This window comes from Pezoporus wallicus, unplaced genomic scaffold (genome assembly GCF_028554395.1).
Source record: "Pezoporus wallicus isolate ANWC-B61680 ecotype Strahan unplaced genomic scaffold, APGP_CSIRO_Pwel_v1 scaffold_3294, whole genome shotgun sequence".
In the NCBI taxonomy this organism is placed as follows: Eukaryota; Metazoa; Chordata; class Aves; order Psittaciformes; family Psittacidae; genus Pezoporus; species Pezoporus wallicus.
The window spans coordinates 1,764,149-1,781,151 of record NW_026635478.1 but is presented as its reverse complement, the minus strand read 5'-3'; the positions used below and the strand labels follow the sequence as shown (position 1 = coordinate 1,781,151).

General features: G+C 34.1%; 1 protein-coding gene across 4 annotated transcripts in view; it reads right to left on the bottom strand.

The window, feature by feature from the left end:
• The window catches only part of CFAP54 (cilia and flagella associated protein 54), a 115,639-nt gene that overhangs the window by 16,885 nt on the left and 81,751 nt on the right, over window positions 1-17,003 (bottom strand). For all 4 annotated transcript variants that reach the window (XM_057425127.1, XM_057425135.1, XM_057425143.1 and 1 more), the window contains 11 exons: window positions 15,661-15,714; window positions 14,128-14,338; window positions 13,669-13,775; window positions 12,516-12,685; window positions 7,617-7,719; window positions 6,040-6,178; window positions 4,930-5,087; window positions 4,549-4,731; window positions 3,185-3,311; window positions 1,591-1,746; window positions 928-1,036 (listed from right to left, as the gene is read on the bottom strand). In XM_057425127.1, the coding sequence (XP_057281110.1) occupies window positions 928-1,036; window positions 1,591-1,746; window positions 3,185-3,311; window positions 4,549-4,731; window positions 4,930-5,087; window positions 6,040-6,178; window positions 7,617-7,719; window positions 12,516-12,685; window positions 13,669-13,775; window positions 14,128-14,338; window positions 15,661-15,714 (1,517 nt within the window). The remainder of the gene's footprint in view (window positions 1-927; window positions 1,037-1,590; window positions 1,747-3,184; window positions 3,312-4,548; window positions 4,732-4,929; window positions 5,088-6,039; window positions 6,179-7,616; window positions 7,720-12,515; window positions 12,686-13,668; window positions 13,776-14,127; window positions 14,339-15,660; window positions 15,715-17,003) is intronic.

The window sequence follows — 17,003 nt, the reverse complement described above, 5'->3', positions numbered from 1 at the left end:
CTAACAATAAAGGATTTGAGACATGAAGAAACAACTTTAATTAAATAATCCCATAGATACCAGAGAAGATAAGGATGTTCAGTTCTCTAAAATAAGAAAGCCAAGGTCCATTGATGTTGCTGTACGTTCTTTTAGGAAAACAGTAGCAAATTAAATAAGTGTAGCAAATTAAACTTGCAAAACATCACCACAGTCCATTTCTGTACTATCTTCCATCATGCTGACTGTTTGTAGAGGTTTATTACTGTGCTACTGCTTCTGCATTCAGAGTTCTGGTTCATTAACTTAAGTAACAGAATACCCAAACAAGCAATGTAAATTGCTGCCTTTACACTGTCTGTAACCAGACATGGCACATTAGTCATTAAGACTGGTCAAGAAACTAAAAAACTGAAGTCCACTGTATCAAAGTTGCTTGACAGAATTTATTGGCTGGCTTGGCTCAGCTCTTCAGGCATCTACACTGATAACTAATGCCAAAGTCACTGTCCTGCTATCTGTTACAAACACATTTTCTATGCTCCTTCTGCCTCTGTTCTTCTGACTGTTTCAGGCTGCTAACCTTTTCAAGCTGGATTTCTATTATCTGGAAGGGTGCAGACCACAGCTCATCTTCTGAAAGATGAATAAAATCCCTGCTTAATTGATAACTCTGTTCCTGGTGTTGACAGAGAGGGCACAAATTTGGAAATAGAACAGACAGCTATAACTTTGTATCCTCTAAAATGTGCTTTTAAATATTCTCAGCATTTGTTTTAAATAAGAGAATAAATAAGTAGCTCTTCTATACTGCCATAGAAGAAAAATGTCCAGAACATAAAAGATGCTTCATAATAGAATTCCCACACCAAATCTCAGAAAATGGTCAAAAACCTATATTAATTTGTGATTAAAATTATTTTGTAAGTTATATAGCTAGTTTCTTACTCAAATTTTTGATCATGTTGCTGGCTGAGTTTTATAGCTTCCATCAGGGTTTCAACAGCTCGAGATGACTTGTTATTGCTTGCTTCAGCTATCTGGCGTTCTACCTTACCTAAGAAAGACATAGAAAGCAGATTTGCAAGGGGTTTTTTATATTTTTTAAGACCCAACATGTTTTTTACCTCCAGAAAAGCTGAACAACTTAGTGTATTACCTATTCTCTTCCCAATAAGCAAAATGTTTTCTGGTTTGTTAAAAGGTAATGCATGATGCTTGAATAGCAAATCACTTCATAGCTAAAATAATCAGCCTTTGGAATCATAATGACTCCTAAGATGTAGTGATCCTAACTAGTAGACCACTGTAACTAGAAGACCGCTGTACATGGAGGAGTCAATGTACAGGCACAGTCCTGTTCTGTGCTGCACTATGCTGCACATACAGTATAGCCATCAGGTGGGAGAAGTTCTGCTGCAGGTTTGCAATTATTTGTTGCATAATGCATCCTGAACTATGCTGCTATGATATTAAACACAAGCAAGAGAGGGTGAGAAATATCCCATTCTGTTCTATTTTTACAGTAAAATGTCTCCTTTTTAAGAGAGGCCACATGCATTAACGCTGCCTAGGAAGACTATCATGATGTACAAACAGGGTTTTATTTACCTATCTGAAAAAGAAGTTCAGCTTCCAGATCTATTCTTTCAGTTGCAGATGCTCTGCAAAGCTTCAATGCTGATTCTAAATGTTTGAGAGCACCTAGCCATTGCAGTGGGTCTCCTCTTGCAGGTGTACAAGCTACTTTTTCAGCTAATTTGTGTCCTAAGGAAAAGAAAATTAGAAAAAAAAAAAAGGGACAATTCTCAGTAAATTATTTAATAGAAAACCAATTTATGCAAAAAGAAGCAACTTTCTTAGAGCAAATACTGTTAAAGTATTTTCTGTTACAAACCAATTCTCAAAAATCCGAGTGATTGATGGATATAAATACAGAGCTATAATGTTGTTTCACTACTTCATGATGCCATTGAGGTTTACCTAACCATCTGGAAGAATCTCAGGGTACACAAATCAACCCCTTTCACAAACTATCTGGAAAGAGAAGCAATAAACCACTTTATAACTCTATTTGACCTGGCAGTTGCAGGCAAAACCTAACCTCTCTGAGCATTTCTAAATTCCTTCTGTGCTAACCAGTTCTAAAGGCATCTTTGATGCATTGTATCCCTCTTGTACCACACTCCCAAATATTCATCTGCATTCACAGCATCTTCCTAAAAATGTGGATTCTGAAACAGGAACTGGTCAAACGTGGCCAATACTATGAGTAAGGCTGGCCATGCCTGCACTGATAAGCAGTAAAGCACAATGAGAGCGGATCTCTAGAGCAAACCAGCTGATGACCAGACAGCCACAGCAGATTCATTTCAGACTATTTATTTTGGACTACCTTTATTCTAGTCCTAAGGGGTGAATAAAAAGTAACAGTTGGGGTGCACCAATATGCTCCTCCCAGAGCATATATTCCTGAAAAAAGTCAGAGCACTCTGAGGATGCTCCACAATGCAAACCAAAGTGCAGTAAGTGATTTCTAGATTTTTTTATTCCATTATAATTTAGATACACACCTAATTAAGTTTAGCAGAACGAACCTTGAGGCAATATCCCTTTCCCTATATTTGCTATACAGCAACAAATCTCAGACAGATCTTAAAAGTTTTTCTTATGTTACTATTCAGCATATTTCCAAGTTTCTATATAAAGAAACGTTAGCAAGAAAAGTTATTAAAGGCTAACAACCATAACAGACACTATTTATTCTGTTGGGATAAATAATTATTACCACTATTCCATGGTGATTGGTAAATACTAAATCATTAGTTAGTTCCCATGTAACTGGTTCCAGAGAGATGGAACTTATACAGGAAGTTTTCACAGAATGAACATTTTGTACATAAGCTGGCAAAGTATTGTTAACTTTCACTTTTTAAAAATTGAATTTACCATTAATTTTAGCAAGCTATAACATACATATTTAAGCCTTTGTTGATCACAGTTCCTGAAAGAATTGTACCTTGCTTACACACATTGCATAGAGCTGAACAGCCATCTATTCTTAGTTTTTGAAATATTTTAGTTGTGTAACAAAAATTATTTATTACATCCTTTAATAGTTTTCATGATCAGTTTATCTGCTGTTGCATAAAATATGAGTGAAAAGTAATGAAAAAATAAAATTAATGACTTGCATTTTTCTTACCTATTCTCATTTTGACTTTAGCTAACAAGTTCATGTGTGGCAGGTAGATATTTTTTGTAGGTAGGACCAGGCAAGTCAAGGTACTGTCATCTATTTGCTGTTCAATGGGTACTCCACAAACAAAAATCTATGAAAAGAGTATACTTTGTAAAATCAAATTGCAGACAGCAAATCAAATAGCAGCTTAACAAAGTAAGTTAGGCATGGCAAAAACCTGGAACTCAAATGAGTCTTGTAAAAGAGCATTAGAAAAGGGCTTGAAACTCCCAAACTCATTTACTTCAGTTTGTACTTGTCTTCTTTGCAGAGGAGTTTGGTAACAAATGAGTAATTTCAATGAACATTTGATCAAATTTATCCATGTTAGGCTTTGGTTTCTAAAATCAAACTCCCTCAAATCAGTCTTTAAACAATAGATCTCCCAAGTAACCTGAGCCATCAAAAGAAATTGTCATTTCTCCAAAGAAATCTGACATCCAACAAAGGCCAGGAAAAAAAAAACATTTATGAAACAGTCAAATTTTCATTCATGGAAATAAGGTGGTGGGGACCTGCTGTAAAATGTTAAATCGCTTGAAGGCTAGTAAGTCTCACAAGTGGATTTCTGATATTCAGGTTATTCACATGATTCTTTATTAGCTGGGTAAACAAATATTTCAATGGATTAAACTTCTGTATTAGGAAATATAAGGAAAGAATTTGATTCAAAAGCTTTTCTTCATAAACTGTATCAAGAACTAGTAAAGACTGCAGAAGTGTATGTCTATTTTTGGATCACCAAATAGGTAAATGGTTTTACCATACAGTCTCCTCACAGATTCCATGTCTTTAGATTTGCTTTTTTATTGCATATATAAATTTTTACATGGAAATAATTTCTTCATACTTATTACAACAATCTGTCAATCTAAAACATCATAAACAATAGGCTGCTTTATGTAGACTTTCTAATTCAAATTATTCTAAGTTAAGATACAATTTTATGAGATGTGTGTCCTCCTTGAGGTGCTGAGTATAAATATATCCCACATTTCAAATAGGAAAAGGGAGTGTTCCACATCTCTTTAAAAGTTGAACTATGTATTCCAGTTATCACATACGGAGGTACATTTTGCAAGTATTCAGTATGTTCAACTTGTATGAAAATACCAGACTACATACATGAGTATGCATGATGAATATGCATAAATAAATTTGTCAAGATTAATTACTTCTTTTTAATTACTACTCTTTAATTACTATGTAATCTAGGGAAAACTGATCAGTTAAAAGGAATAGCCCTTTTTAATAAATCACTAAAATAGTTTCCGGAATAGATAATTGAGAATTTGCAAATGCTGTGTAAATCACCAACATATACTCACTGCTTTAATGGTAAGCTTGTGTGCCAAAATTAGTAAGTTTAATGGTTCCATTGTAGAAGAGCAATGTTCTGTATCTTCTGTTTGCAGCGTTAGTATGTCTGCCAGCAGAAGCATACTTTTCACAAGAGTCAAAGACGCTGGAGGGGAAATTAATGTATCCTCTTGGAGTAAACTGATGATACTCTGTTTGGACATGGACAACATAAACCAAAGCAGTTACTACTTTTGCTGTCTATTTATGAGGACAAATCACACAAAGTGAAAAAAAAACATCTATTTTAGAGTCCCTATTTCAAGCTTATTTAATGCTGGTGTCAGCTGTTCTGACTACATGAAAAATACTGCAAAGAAAAGCAAACAATTTCTCCTTTGTGCTCAAACCTCCACAAGAAGTTTAATGTCTGCCACAGGACGTTTTTCTTGCAGGTCAAGAATAGCAGCTTGCACCATCATTTCAGCCTGAGTCTCAGTATCACCAAAGGCTTCTGACTCTAGTATTACTTCTTTTAGCACACCTCTGCGTTCAGCCACATAATTTTCTAAAATAAGAGAATATATGAATAGTAAAAATTCAATAGAAAGACTTGGCAGTTTCTTCTACCATGCTTAAGAAGTTACTTTCATACTAAAACTTTACAGAAAACCTGACATTATAAATTCCAAATTTACTACTTCATTAATCCTGTGCCAAATTTACTTCAAAATGAAAGGAAAAAACCCTTGGTTTTTAAACTTCACTTGGTTTAAATTCATCCAAGTGCATTCTTTATATTTAAGCCACCAGCATAACTAATTAGATTTTGTAGATCAGATGCCATTCTCACCCATAAAAAATATTCTACATATTCACAAATCTGATCTTAGTTATTTCAAAATAGTAACAGTGTTCACAGGAATTATCCAGAAAAGATTAAACAAGAGTTTGGCTATAGAGCTAAACTGTGATTTTGATACTTATGTGAGCATCAAAGTTAATACTAAGTTCATAGAACTAAGGAATTAAAAACACGTCATTCATACTCAAGCTGCAATATTGCATTTTTAGTATCTTACTAAAATTCTAAAAAAAAAAAAAAGGGATCTAGAACATTTTTAGAACATATAGGAACATTTCATGTATTAGAGATATAAAAAGTGAAAAAAAAACCCTTCAGAGACCTTTGAAACTGGAAGCATGTAGCAACAGTGTTTTTTAAAACAAGCATACTTAATTACATCAGAATGTTTGAAACTTTTCACGCAAGTGATTTATCGAAAGTAATGATCATTAAATGAAAAGTAATACAATGCTTTGCATTACATGCTCTAGGGAGAGTTTGCACTCAGAAATGTATTTTCCTTATTGCATTAGCTTAATTTAATACAAATCACTGCTCAGTGATAATACAGCCCAGAATTAATGTTAATATTTTATTTTTTAATGAATAAGAATTGTTTCTGAATTTGCCAGGATCTAAATTTACCAAAGGTCTAAACCAAAAATGGTAATACCTTCCATATCACCAATACCATGTATCTGCGCTACTAGTGCAGTCACTAACGTTGTACGACACCTTAGCCATAGATGTACATTTATACGATCTTGTGCTGTTACATTGTGAGGCAGTCGAATGTCTTTGATGTAAGAGTCCTAATAATTTTCGAAAGCAAGAGAAATGTTACTTTCTAAGTCAAGTATTCTGCTACAAACAAATCAACAGGGCAGCATCAGTCCAAAATAAATTCAATTAATACAAATATATCACAAATAATAACATCATTATAACCAGAAGTTTATTTGAAGGACAGATACATATTTTTTTAACAACTGGAGGCCATTTATTATTCAACTTTTAACGTATAGGAAAAAAACAATTGCAGCAAATTAAAATTAAACCAGTTTTTATGAGAGGCCCCATGAATATATCCATATACTGTATGTGTCATGGAGAATAATTCTAGCAGTTTGGACTTTAGTCCTCTCAAGCAGGAGCATTACACAAAACTCTAAGGCACATAAAATGTCTGATTGTAGAGTAGGATCAATACCAAGTTCTGGTACCTCACTGGTGATTAGAAATAAAAAATTAATGTTTTATTTCTAGTTTTTAGTATTTTGAATGATTAACGTATAGTACTGGGAGTGTTTGGAAGAATGCTCAACTCTCTGTGCCATCATCACGTATTATAAATGCAGAATTTATACAGAATATAAAAATAGTCCTATTACCAAAATTTTACAGTCTATGTTTGAAAGATTTGTTCCACCAAGCACTAAATGGACAGTGCACAAGTTGTGTTGTACTTATACAAAAATAATCATTGCTTGCATTGATGCGAATGAGAAAAAAAAAATAATTGCTATAACTCAGTTACTGGATACATGGCAGTCCCAAGAAAATGTAGGAGCAAGTGAAGAAAGACAGAAGACCTTGATAAGCAATAAGACAAAATAATTAAGCTGCATTCAGGAAAGTCTAGTTTCATGCATGTCATAAAATCTGGCCTCACTGCTCAATTGCTTTGTTCATGTAAGTCAGTTTGATCTGCTGTGTGCTCAAGAATAAATGCATGGTATATTGCATATTTGCTTTCCAAAGTATACGTTGGTATCCCTATGTTTTAGACAGCAGAAGTCAGCTGAAATCTTGCTAAATTTGGAACACAGCAGTGATGTGAACAGCAATGGTTGCTGTCCTCTTTGAATGAGGATACTCTTATGTATGTTTTCAATCAGAAAAAGAAAAATACCTTAACTGAAGAATACTAAATTTCCACCTTATAGCTATTTTTTCTACTTTCTTTTTGCTTATGGAGAGTTAAAAGATTCCCATTGTTGCCAATTGAGAGTGTACGAATAAAAAAATGTAATTCCAAACCATATGTAATTAAAATGATGATTACAGACATATTAAATATACTATAGGCAAGCAGATATCTAAAATACGTCAATTTTCTCCCCAGGTTAATGGTAATCACATAATGCAGATGGCTGCTATGTTCTAGTAGCATTCTGGAAAACACTCCGCACTCCGTGCAAGACTTCATATACTAAGAAGAAACAGTTTAATACAAATATCGACACATACCAAACACCGTTTTTCATCATTTTCTTCTTTAAAATGTGTCTCTTCTGTCCTAAAAATTTCTGCATCTTGAAGAAGTCGAATTGCAGAAAAAGCCAAAGCAGCACTGTGACACAGAATGACATTATCAAAAAATACTAACTACATTTGCCATTTTGTGCTTTTATAATGATACATACTTCATTTCTGACTAAGAGATGTCTTTCAGCAGTTACCAATTTTTGCTTCAGTAGAACAAAAAAAAAAAAATGCATTTGGATTGTATCCTGAATCTGTAGACACTGCAGTATGAAATTGAGAAAACAGCAGTAAAAGTTTTGCAAATAGCAGACATAACCTGATAATAATGGATAAACCAAAATATATCCTATCCTGTTGGAGCAATTAGAACTCTACTATGACTTTGAGTTACGTATATCTGCCTTCAAGAATGGGCTTTTAGAAATTAGAATATATAAAAATAATTCAAATGACAAAATATTAGGAGAGTTCTGTACCTAATCCACAACTAGAGAGGTAAGAAAACATGTTCCTTAAAGCCTTTCCAGGTTATATGCTAATCCTTCTGTTAAAACCACATGATAAAGTACACAAATGATCTTAGTAAACACCATCAACCAAAAACTGAACTAGATGCCATCCTGGCAAAACCTCATCAGTAAGAAATAATATGGCACTGACTCTCTGCCCCCCACCCCCAGTCATAAATCCTTTTCTGGAATTTGCTCCCAACAGCATCTAGAAAGATACAGACGCTATTAGGTCTGGTGCAGCATTCAACCACACATTTCAAAAAATTGTGAGTTGGGATCTTAAAACATTGTCAGGTTTCTTAAAATATTATCTAATAGTTTGGGTTTTTTTCTTTTTAAAGCATTCAGATACACTGTAAAATTTTCATGACATTTATAAAAATGTATATTTATAACAGCAAACCTTGTGAATGCAATTATATTCATTATATGAAGACACTTGCAAAACCAACATATTGAGAAGATCCTTTTCACAAGAGGATTTGTTGCTCAAAGAACACACTACTTGAAATAGAACTGCCAACACCAATGTCTCAGGTCTGTTTTCCATCTCTAATTGTACATTTTCCCTTACATCTCTACTTTCCTACCTCTTCTCTGAAAATTTTTTTGGCTTGGGTTTGGTTGGTTTTTTGTTTTGTTTTGTTTTTTACAATCCTACTTATTCTCTACCCACTGAAACGTGTTCCTAATAATGCAGAAGTAGTGTAGGGTATCCCTAGCTCACCTCTTAAAAGATTTTTCCTCAGGTCAATTGTTAAAAGTCTATAACCAATATTCCTATCTATGCTGCTCTTTTACATGGAGAGACTCTTTACATGAAGACTGGCTGCTCTGAAGCACAAAGAAAAAATAATTTATGAACACCTTAAGTCCGTTTTACACTGACAGAACACTGTAAAGAGTTTTTAATGCAAGAAAGATGCAGTCTCTGTGAATTTACTGCTGTTGAGACGTTCTAGACTAATTGCTGTAAACGCAGAGTTCTTGATTCATGCTCAAAGTCAGAACATGAGCTGCACTACTCTGAAATTACTCACATTATTCTGCCAACATATATCTAAGCACAGGATGGATAACCTCCAGAGATGAGGGTAGTTAAAGTCTTCCTGTCATTTCTGATTCTAGCCTGCTTGCTTGCTTTGTGATGTAGACCTGGATGGATTACACCAATTCAGCAGAGATATACCCCAAAGTAACAATGAGAACCAAAACCGTTAATATCTTGCCTTTCAGCTCTCAGAATTCAATCCTTATGAATCTCCTTCATCATCCCTTTACCTCAGTTTTATTCCACAAAATGAAACCAGAATCAATCAATGTTGAATTTGATGATAACTTTCTCTCTAACAGTGGAAAAGACAAAACAAAATTTGCTTATAAAAGCAAAACAACAGTAAGGATAATGCAACGAAATATCCCCACTGCATTTTCATTCTTTTTATTAAGAAGAGTTTTCCCCTGAAACCAGGCATCAATGTTAAATTTACAGAAAAAACTGACATTTTTCTAAAGATTGTTTGGGATGCTATGGCCTAATGTTTCTCAAATAATTTGGAGAAGGTGCAGCACCCAAGAGTATATACAGCCTTTTAAGAATTATTAACCTAACTTCCTGAGCACCACTGCCTCCAGTTAACTGCTGTTGTCAACATTTAGCAGTTCTGAAAATTAGGCCACTTTCACCTACATGCTTACATATAAATGACATGAATAAAATGTAGACCACAAACCCAACTATTCATATATGTATTGCTTTAAGCAGTAATGTATTCATATAAGCAAACAAGCACATATTTGGGTAATTAGAAAGCTCATATACTTAGGGGGGGGCACCATGCAAGTAGTCTCCTTGAGATCAACAGAATTAGTCCTATATGTAAAATTATTCTGGGCACAAATTTTTTTGCAAGACAGAAGCTGTAATGTAGAAGCTTCCCTTGATGAAATTTTTGTGACCCTCTTCTGCTGTCAACAAGAGTGATGTGTCTATATATTTCCCTTGACAAAATACATATCCTTTTATCAGCTGAATCAGAAAGTGACAAGATGATCAAAATAGGAAAGTACAGCTGACTATAACAATTTCACCACTAAGTCATTTGCCAAAGGAAAAAAATGATGAATTTCTGTAATAACATGCAAAGTTTGATTTCTAGGCTGGCAGGCAGGAAACATTCAGCTGTCTGAAGGAATGTTTCATTTGTATCTAAGGCAGATATATCAGCAGTGTCCATGGATGGCAGGGCAATAAAATTGTAAAATAGGTTAAAAAAATCCCAACCAACCAACCCTTTTTTTTGTTTGTTGGTGGTTTTTTTTCCTGCCACTCTTAATATAAAAGGCCCATTAAACACCTATCAAAAATTTCAATGTTCTCAAAAATGATCCATAAAATGCTTGACATCCACTGGAACCCGTGATACTCTAAGAAAGTTTCTTCAATCTGAGACAATTTATAAACCAAAAGAGAAGCTAAACTCTAGATGCAACTGCATGTCAAAAAGAAGGGTGCTGTACTGAAGATGGCTTGCATACTGGAACGCATTTAGCAGGAAGAGAAAGTTTTGGTGTGAACTCTACTAATATGGGTTTTAAAAAGCATAGTATCAAGGTAAACTGGGTTTGTACACAGGATATTTCATAAATCTGCATACTAGTCCTTAGTTACTAACGTGATCATTTTATTAAATCCACATGGCACTGGAAAGCACAATGAGGTCACTGTCCAGTGATTTGTTTTTTTCTTTGCCAAATTTATAGCAAATTAATTTAATTCAAAAGGCATTGAAATAGATTAATATTTCAAGATGAGAAATGTCCACAAAGAGCCTACAAGTTCTTGTTTCACATCTTCACTAATGACATTACTTTGAAATTATTACAGTCCTAATACCTGAACTTTGGGGAAACTTCTACTTTTCAAAATAACTTGAACAAACCCTGAGTGAAAGACAATACTGCAGTACTATTTTCAGTTCAGTAGTCTATACAGCACTTTGAACCTCTTGCTCTTGTCATTTTGCTTCTTTATAGCTGTGCCATAGCAGCTAAAAGGAGATTGTGCTGTTTAAAGGCTATCTGATTTGGAGGTTTGTTTATTCACCTAAGACAGCTGGGAGAAGGAAGATAGTTTGCTTTTGACATAGAAGAAAACATTTCTATCTTTTAATTGGGTAAAAGGAAAAAAAACACTGCTACAGGTGGGCCTACTGAATCACCTACAACTTCATCACCTACATACCTTGATTTAAGAATGTTACAGAAAACTTCACCAGTATTCCAACAATAAGAAATGTTAATTTTGCTTTTTGCTTGGCACTTATTATAATGTAAGATTTAATGTAACACTTTTGGTGTGTTTAGTCAGACCTAACAATAGTTACAAATACTGACTGCAGTCTACCTAATCACAATATAGTCTGGTGACAGTGTTACCAAGGCTGTGTGCTGCATCTCTAGTTAACAACTTGTACCCTCAAAGATTTTTCAACCTAATAAAATATTAGATAAAAAGAGGTTGACACTAATAAAAATTATGTAGTGTTAGACTTTTATCCTTCCAACAGAAATTAATTTAAAATTACAAATATGCTAAACAGAAGAATCCTCCTAGCTAAAAGATCAAAACTATGTTCAGAATTTAACATCTATGAACAGTTAATATATTTCTGTGCATCACATATATTCAAAGAACAGCACAACTGTAATTTCATGAAGTTCTCTGAAAGAATTCAGAACCTCAAAAAAATCACAGAATTTGGAAATTGCAATTGGGAGAAAATATCTGGCAGATCATGTAAATACAACAGTATTTTAGACATTATCACTAACAATATGCCTCCTAAAAAAATATTTTCTAATATGTTAAAAGTTACATTTTACATTTTAATTTGACACCAATAAGTACATCAAGAAGAAATGTTCTTTTAGGATAGTAACATGGGCATTCTAGAATAAAGTAGAATACAGTAGTTCAAAGATAATATCAGTGCTCTGCTGTACACTTAAAAGTATAAAAAATGCATTATCTAACATATCCAGATTTTACTTTAACACAAACAGTGAACATTGCAGCTTATTCTTGGTTTTTTGTATACTATATCAAAAATCCCACCACACAGAGAAATCACAGACCAATAATTGATGATCTTTTAAAAAGTAAAACAAAGTAGTAATAAAAAATGAAATGCCAGTGTAACTTACATTTGTAGATATACTATTGGGGTTGTTATGGCTGGTTACTAAGATTTAGAATATTAATGCAGACATAAGGATTCAAAGAAAAAATGCTGATTTTTTTTTTTTTTTTTTTTAATCTTTGGTAGTCAAGGGTGTGCAAGATAAAGTTGTTTTTAATATTACTTACCTGAAAGCTGCTTGATGCCATTGCTGAGAAATAGCAGCAAGCTCAAGTTTGGCCTCCAGAAGAACCTCTAAATCTTCAGCAGAACACTGAGATACCTCCCCGTCATATTTGTCATGTATGTTCTGCACAAGATGGCTAAGACTTTCTTCAGCTTCTGTCAGTAGAATCCCCTAGAGAATAAAACAACATTGTATGATTAAAAAAAATAATGAAAGGGATAAAAAAAAAATTCTTCAAAGGTATTTTATTCAGATTTTTACAATATGCCTTTTCTATAAATAGCAGGAGGGATTAATTTTGCCTTTTTTCAGGTTTAGAGATTCAATGTATTGAAAGTAGCAACATCTTAACTGCGCCTGCACTATTACAATTTAGCTTTACCACATATTTTAGGGCTTATAAATATTACATGATAATTTTCCATTCTTCATTCTTATCTTGTAGCTATACTTGATAATTTTGTACTATACTTCTTACTATACTTAGTAATTATAAACAATACAATACACTATTAAAATAAAACATTAAAGATGCTGTAAGTATATTCTTTTCTACCTATATTTTGATAGATCCTTGAGTGAGGTATGTATCCTGAAAATTCAACTGTAATTTACGGTCTGTCTAACAAACAAAGCTGTAAGAAGCTGAGAACAGCACCAACCAAACCCCCTTCAAACAAAGAAGCTAATAAGATGGGGTTATATTTTCTCCAAAATAAAGTATCAGAAAGAGAAACATGAAAACATCTCAGACATTTCACATAAATAGGCAATGGTTTTCCATTTTTTTTTTGTAGAGCACACTGTTCATCAAAAAGTCTCTGATGTTCTCCTACACCACCGTCTGAAAGATTATTTTACCTTGAAATCCCATTCAGTCTTTTCCCTTGTTGTTGAAACAGTCATACCAAGACCTGACTGTGACATTTCCCATGGAGACTGTTTGAAAAACTGCAGCAAATCACCAAGACTTGATGTGTGGCTAGTAAGATTACAGTCAGATTAGAAACAGAAATGTCAAGTCCTCTTATTCATGCCATTCTCCCATCATAATTTCTGTTATATTGAAAGTATTAGCAATGTGTTTGGAACAAACTCAAGTTTCTTAATCACTTTTCATAAAATAAAAAAAAAAGAAAAAAAAGGCAAATTACCTTCAGCATGGCCATATTTAATTCATCTTTACAGTCAAGAAGCTGCATCATTGTGCTGTTTTGCTCCTGTTGTCTTGAATTCTTATCAGCATTCTTACCAGCATCACCTGTCAAATACATTTCAGATGAAATTTCAGATAACAGATGCAGAGCCAAACCGTTCTCAGATACTCTTCATATTTGAAGAACATGCCCTTTTCTCTCTATTTATAATTTGGACTTTCAATATCAAAATAAATGAGGAAGAATGGAATACAGTTCTAATGATATTTGGGATATTCGCTAAAAAAAAAACCAAAACCTTGAAAAATCTCAGTACTTATTATTTCAATAATGACTGATTTTTCTATCAACATTTAATATGAATATTGTTTGTAATATGAAAACTTCATGCATATGCAGTTAAAAGTGGAAACAAGTTGTAGAAGAAATGCACTTTTCCACCACCCTTATAATTACCTTTTGATGCTGTAATTGTGCTTGGCTCCTTCAGCTTGTCGGTATCAGCAAAATAGATGTGTTTTTCCACTTTTTCAGGTATATTATTTATTGTGGCAGAAAGGCAAATAATGAAATGCATTTTGGCTAAGGTTAGTTTATTCATTGTGTTTTGGTTGCACAGTGGCACAATTGTTAAAGACAGATTCCGATTAAATATGTCCTCCAGCACCTACAAGAAAGTTAACAATTGGGACTATCTGAAATGACATATTTTACACTTTTCTTGTTCAAAGTATATTCTGCCTCTATTAATAATTATGTTTATCAACAATTAATATGAATATTAGTAATATGCTCTTAGTCATAATGGATAGGTTGCTGTTTTCCTTTCCAAACTTCATTCACCCCTTAGTAGAATATGCTACAGTCCCAAGTGATCAGTTTTCCAGTAGAAGGTGCACCTTTGGAGTTATAGATATTACTCTGCGAGTTCTAGTTTTCTGCAGTGTCCATAGCACTCTTTGAGCTAAGGCGGTCATAAAAATATGTAGGTAAATCTATAGTTAAGAAATCTCAACTCAAAGAAAAGTCTGTTGTTATAATTCACCCTAACTTGAAAGAGTAAGCAAGGAGAACTTGTATCAGAACCCCTCTAGCGTTTTCCATAGGATCCTTTTGTTATTTATTATAGCATCCTTGCTTCATCTTGAGTTTAATATTCTCACTTTAAATTTATGAATTTAGAAGTTGAAGGTCTAGACAGCTTTGCAAAATCATAAGGAGACCAATAAGAGCCCCATATAGACTGTGAAGTGTTGAAATCAAAAGCTCAACTTCAGAATAAATCTGAAACTGGTGAGATCAAAAGCTGTCAAGATAGACATCTCATTTCTGTTTTCTAATATAAACTGTTGTAGGAGACACACAAGATTACTGTAAACAAAAGAGAGAAAAGCAGAGGCGGAAAGGGGAAGGAAAAGGAGGAGAAAAGAATGCTGGTTCTTTTTTACTTTATCAATTTATTTTAATGGTACAGTTTCTTTTCCACATCCTATTACAGTTTAGCCCTACTGGCTCAATGAATTCATTTAGGAATATGTGATTTTAATTAAAATGAGAAATGACTCACCTTTACAGACTCACTTTTTTGGTTTTTTTAGCTCCCCAGAAATGGGCTGAACCCCAATCTAAATTAGGACAAATCTATGAAGACAGCTCTGATTGATAGGAATTACAAGGCTAGATAACGCATTTTTCTCAGTATTTTAGCAGGATAAACACCAGACCTTACAAATCATGACAAAACCTGAATAATTCAACTAGCATGTTTTGCACAAAGTCATAGATTGGTATATATTAGGTCTCACATCTGCCTTGAGACATAAAATTTAAATTTTAGGAATTGGTAAACTGCTGAGGAGAATGTTTTCTATTTACTGTTTTTTACTAATAACAGGTGTATTGTCTGAACTAAATAATCTCTAACTGATGTCAGATAAATAAATATATATATCTAGCATAATTTTTTTAGCTCTTTCAGATTTTTTTTACCTGTAAATTTGTAACAGTCAGGAGAGATTCTGAGGAGTCGAATTTCTGTAAGGCCTGTAAAATGGACAAACCAAAAAATATGTATTGTGTTACAATATGAGTATAAAATAAGTGAGTTAGCAGAGCAGTGGACAAGTATAGTGCATTTCCAACTCTACTTTGAGGGCTCTAAAAATACCAACAATTACTTGGCTTCTACAAGCTTTACCTGAACCACAACCTGAGACCCAAAACTAATCTCACACCTTCTATACTACTCAGTAGAATTCTTCAACTTAAAGCAAGGCAAGAAAAAGACATAAACCAACAAAAGTCCTATTCCAAATTTTAGGAGCTCTATGGACAGCAACCATCAATTGCCTTTATGTTCTTTATTTCTAATTGTGGACTTAGCACATGCCTCCTCTGCTGTTCACCAGAGCACAAATCTGTAAATGGAATGGAAATAAGAGCTACAAGTCAAGAGGAACTTGAGACCTCAGCCTCCTTGAGGGCTCTTAAAAAAAAATATTTCTTCACTTATATGTGTTCCCATTTTCTGAAACCTGACCCTAATTCCAGTCCTTACTCAAAATCCCTTTACCTTTTCATCAAGAGAAAAATCAGTCAACTGAGAAGAAGGAAAAAGCCGGAGGTAAAGATAATTTCCAGCCTTTCTTATAACTGGGAGCCCTACATACAACTGTCACTTGGGTTCTACATGATTTTTATTAAGTCTTTTATTAATTCTATACTCCAGATTTAGCCCTCTGTCATCTCTGTCACTCCCTGGAAGATGAGTCCTTCTTATTCTGAGAGCTATTCAAAAGTCCAGCAAGCACTTAGCTTCTAGATGTGTCACACCAGAGACCTAATGTTGCACCTCCTCTGCTATTCACGTGAACCCAGTTAGAAGAAGACAAGTGACAAATCAACCAGACCTCATCCTAACTCTATGAGCAAAATAGGCCTTAAAAATGCATTTTAATCTGGCTAGCATCAGTAAGGAGTAAATGCATTCTGCTGTAGCCATGAAGAGGGAAGCTTTGCAGAATCAGCCCCAGTGAGGATGCTAATAACTCTTGTGCCAAAAATGCTGCGGCTGCTCTGTGCTGGTTTTAGCCATTATGAGGCTGCAATGTAGGGACAGTCAGGCCTTGGGGCAGCTAGAAACTCCCTCTCAGGGTTTGGTGAGGTAGGAGGGGGGAAATCAGCTCATTAAACTCAATTTTCTCTGTAGTGCCAGCTTCACTGTCTACAATATAGAGTAAGGGAAGCAAATGTGAAGTCATGGAGGTGGAATTCCCCTTTCAACATCAGCCTGTAATTATCACCCGATTAGAAATATCATCCTATTGCATGTA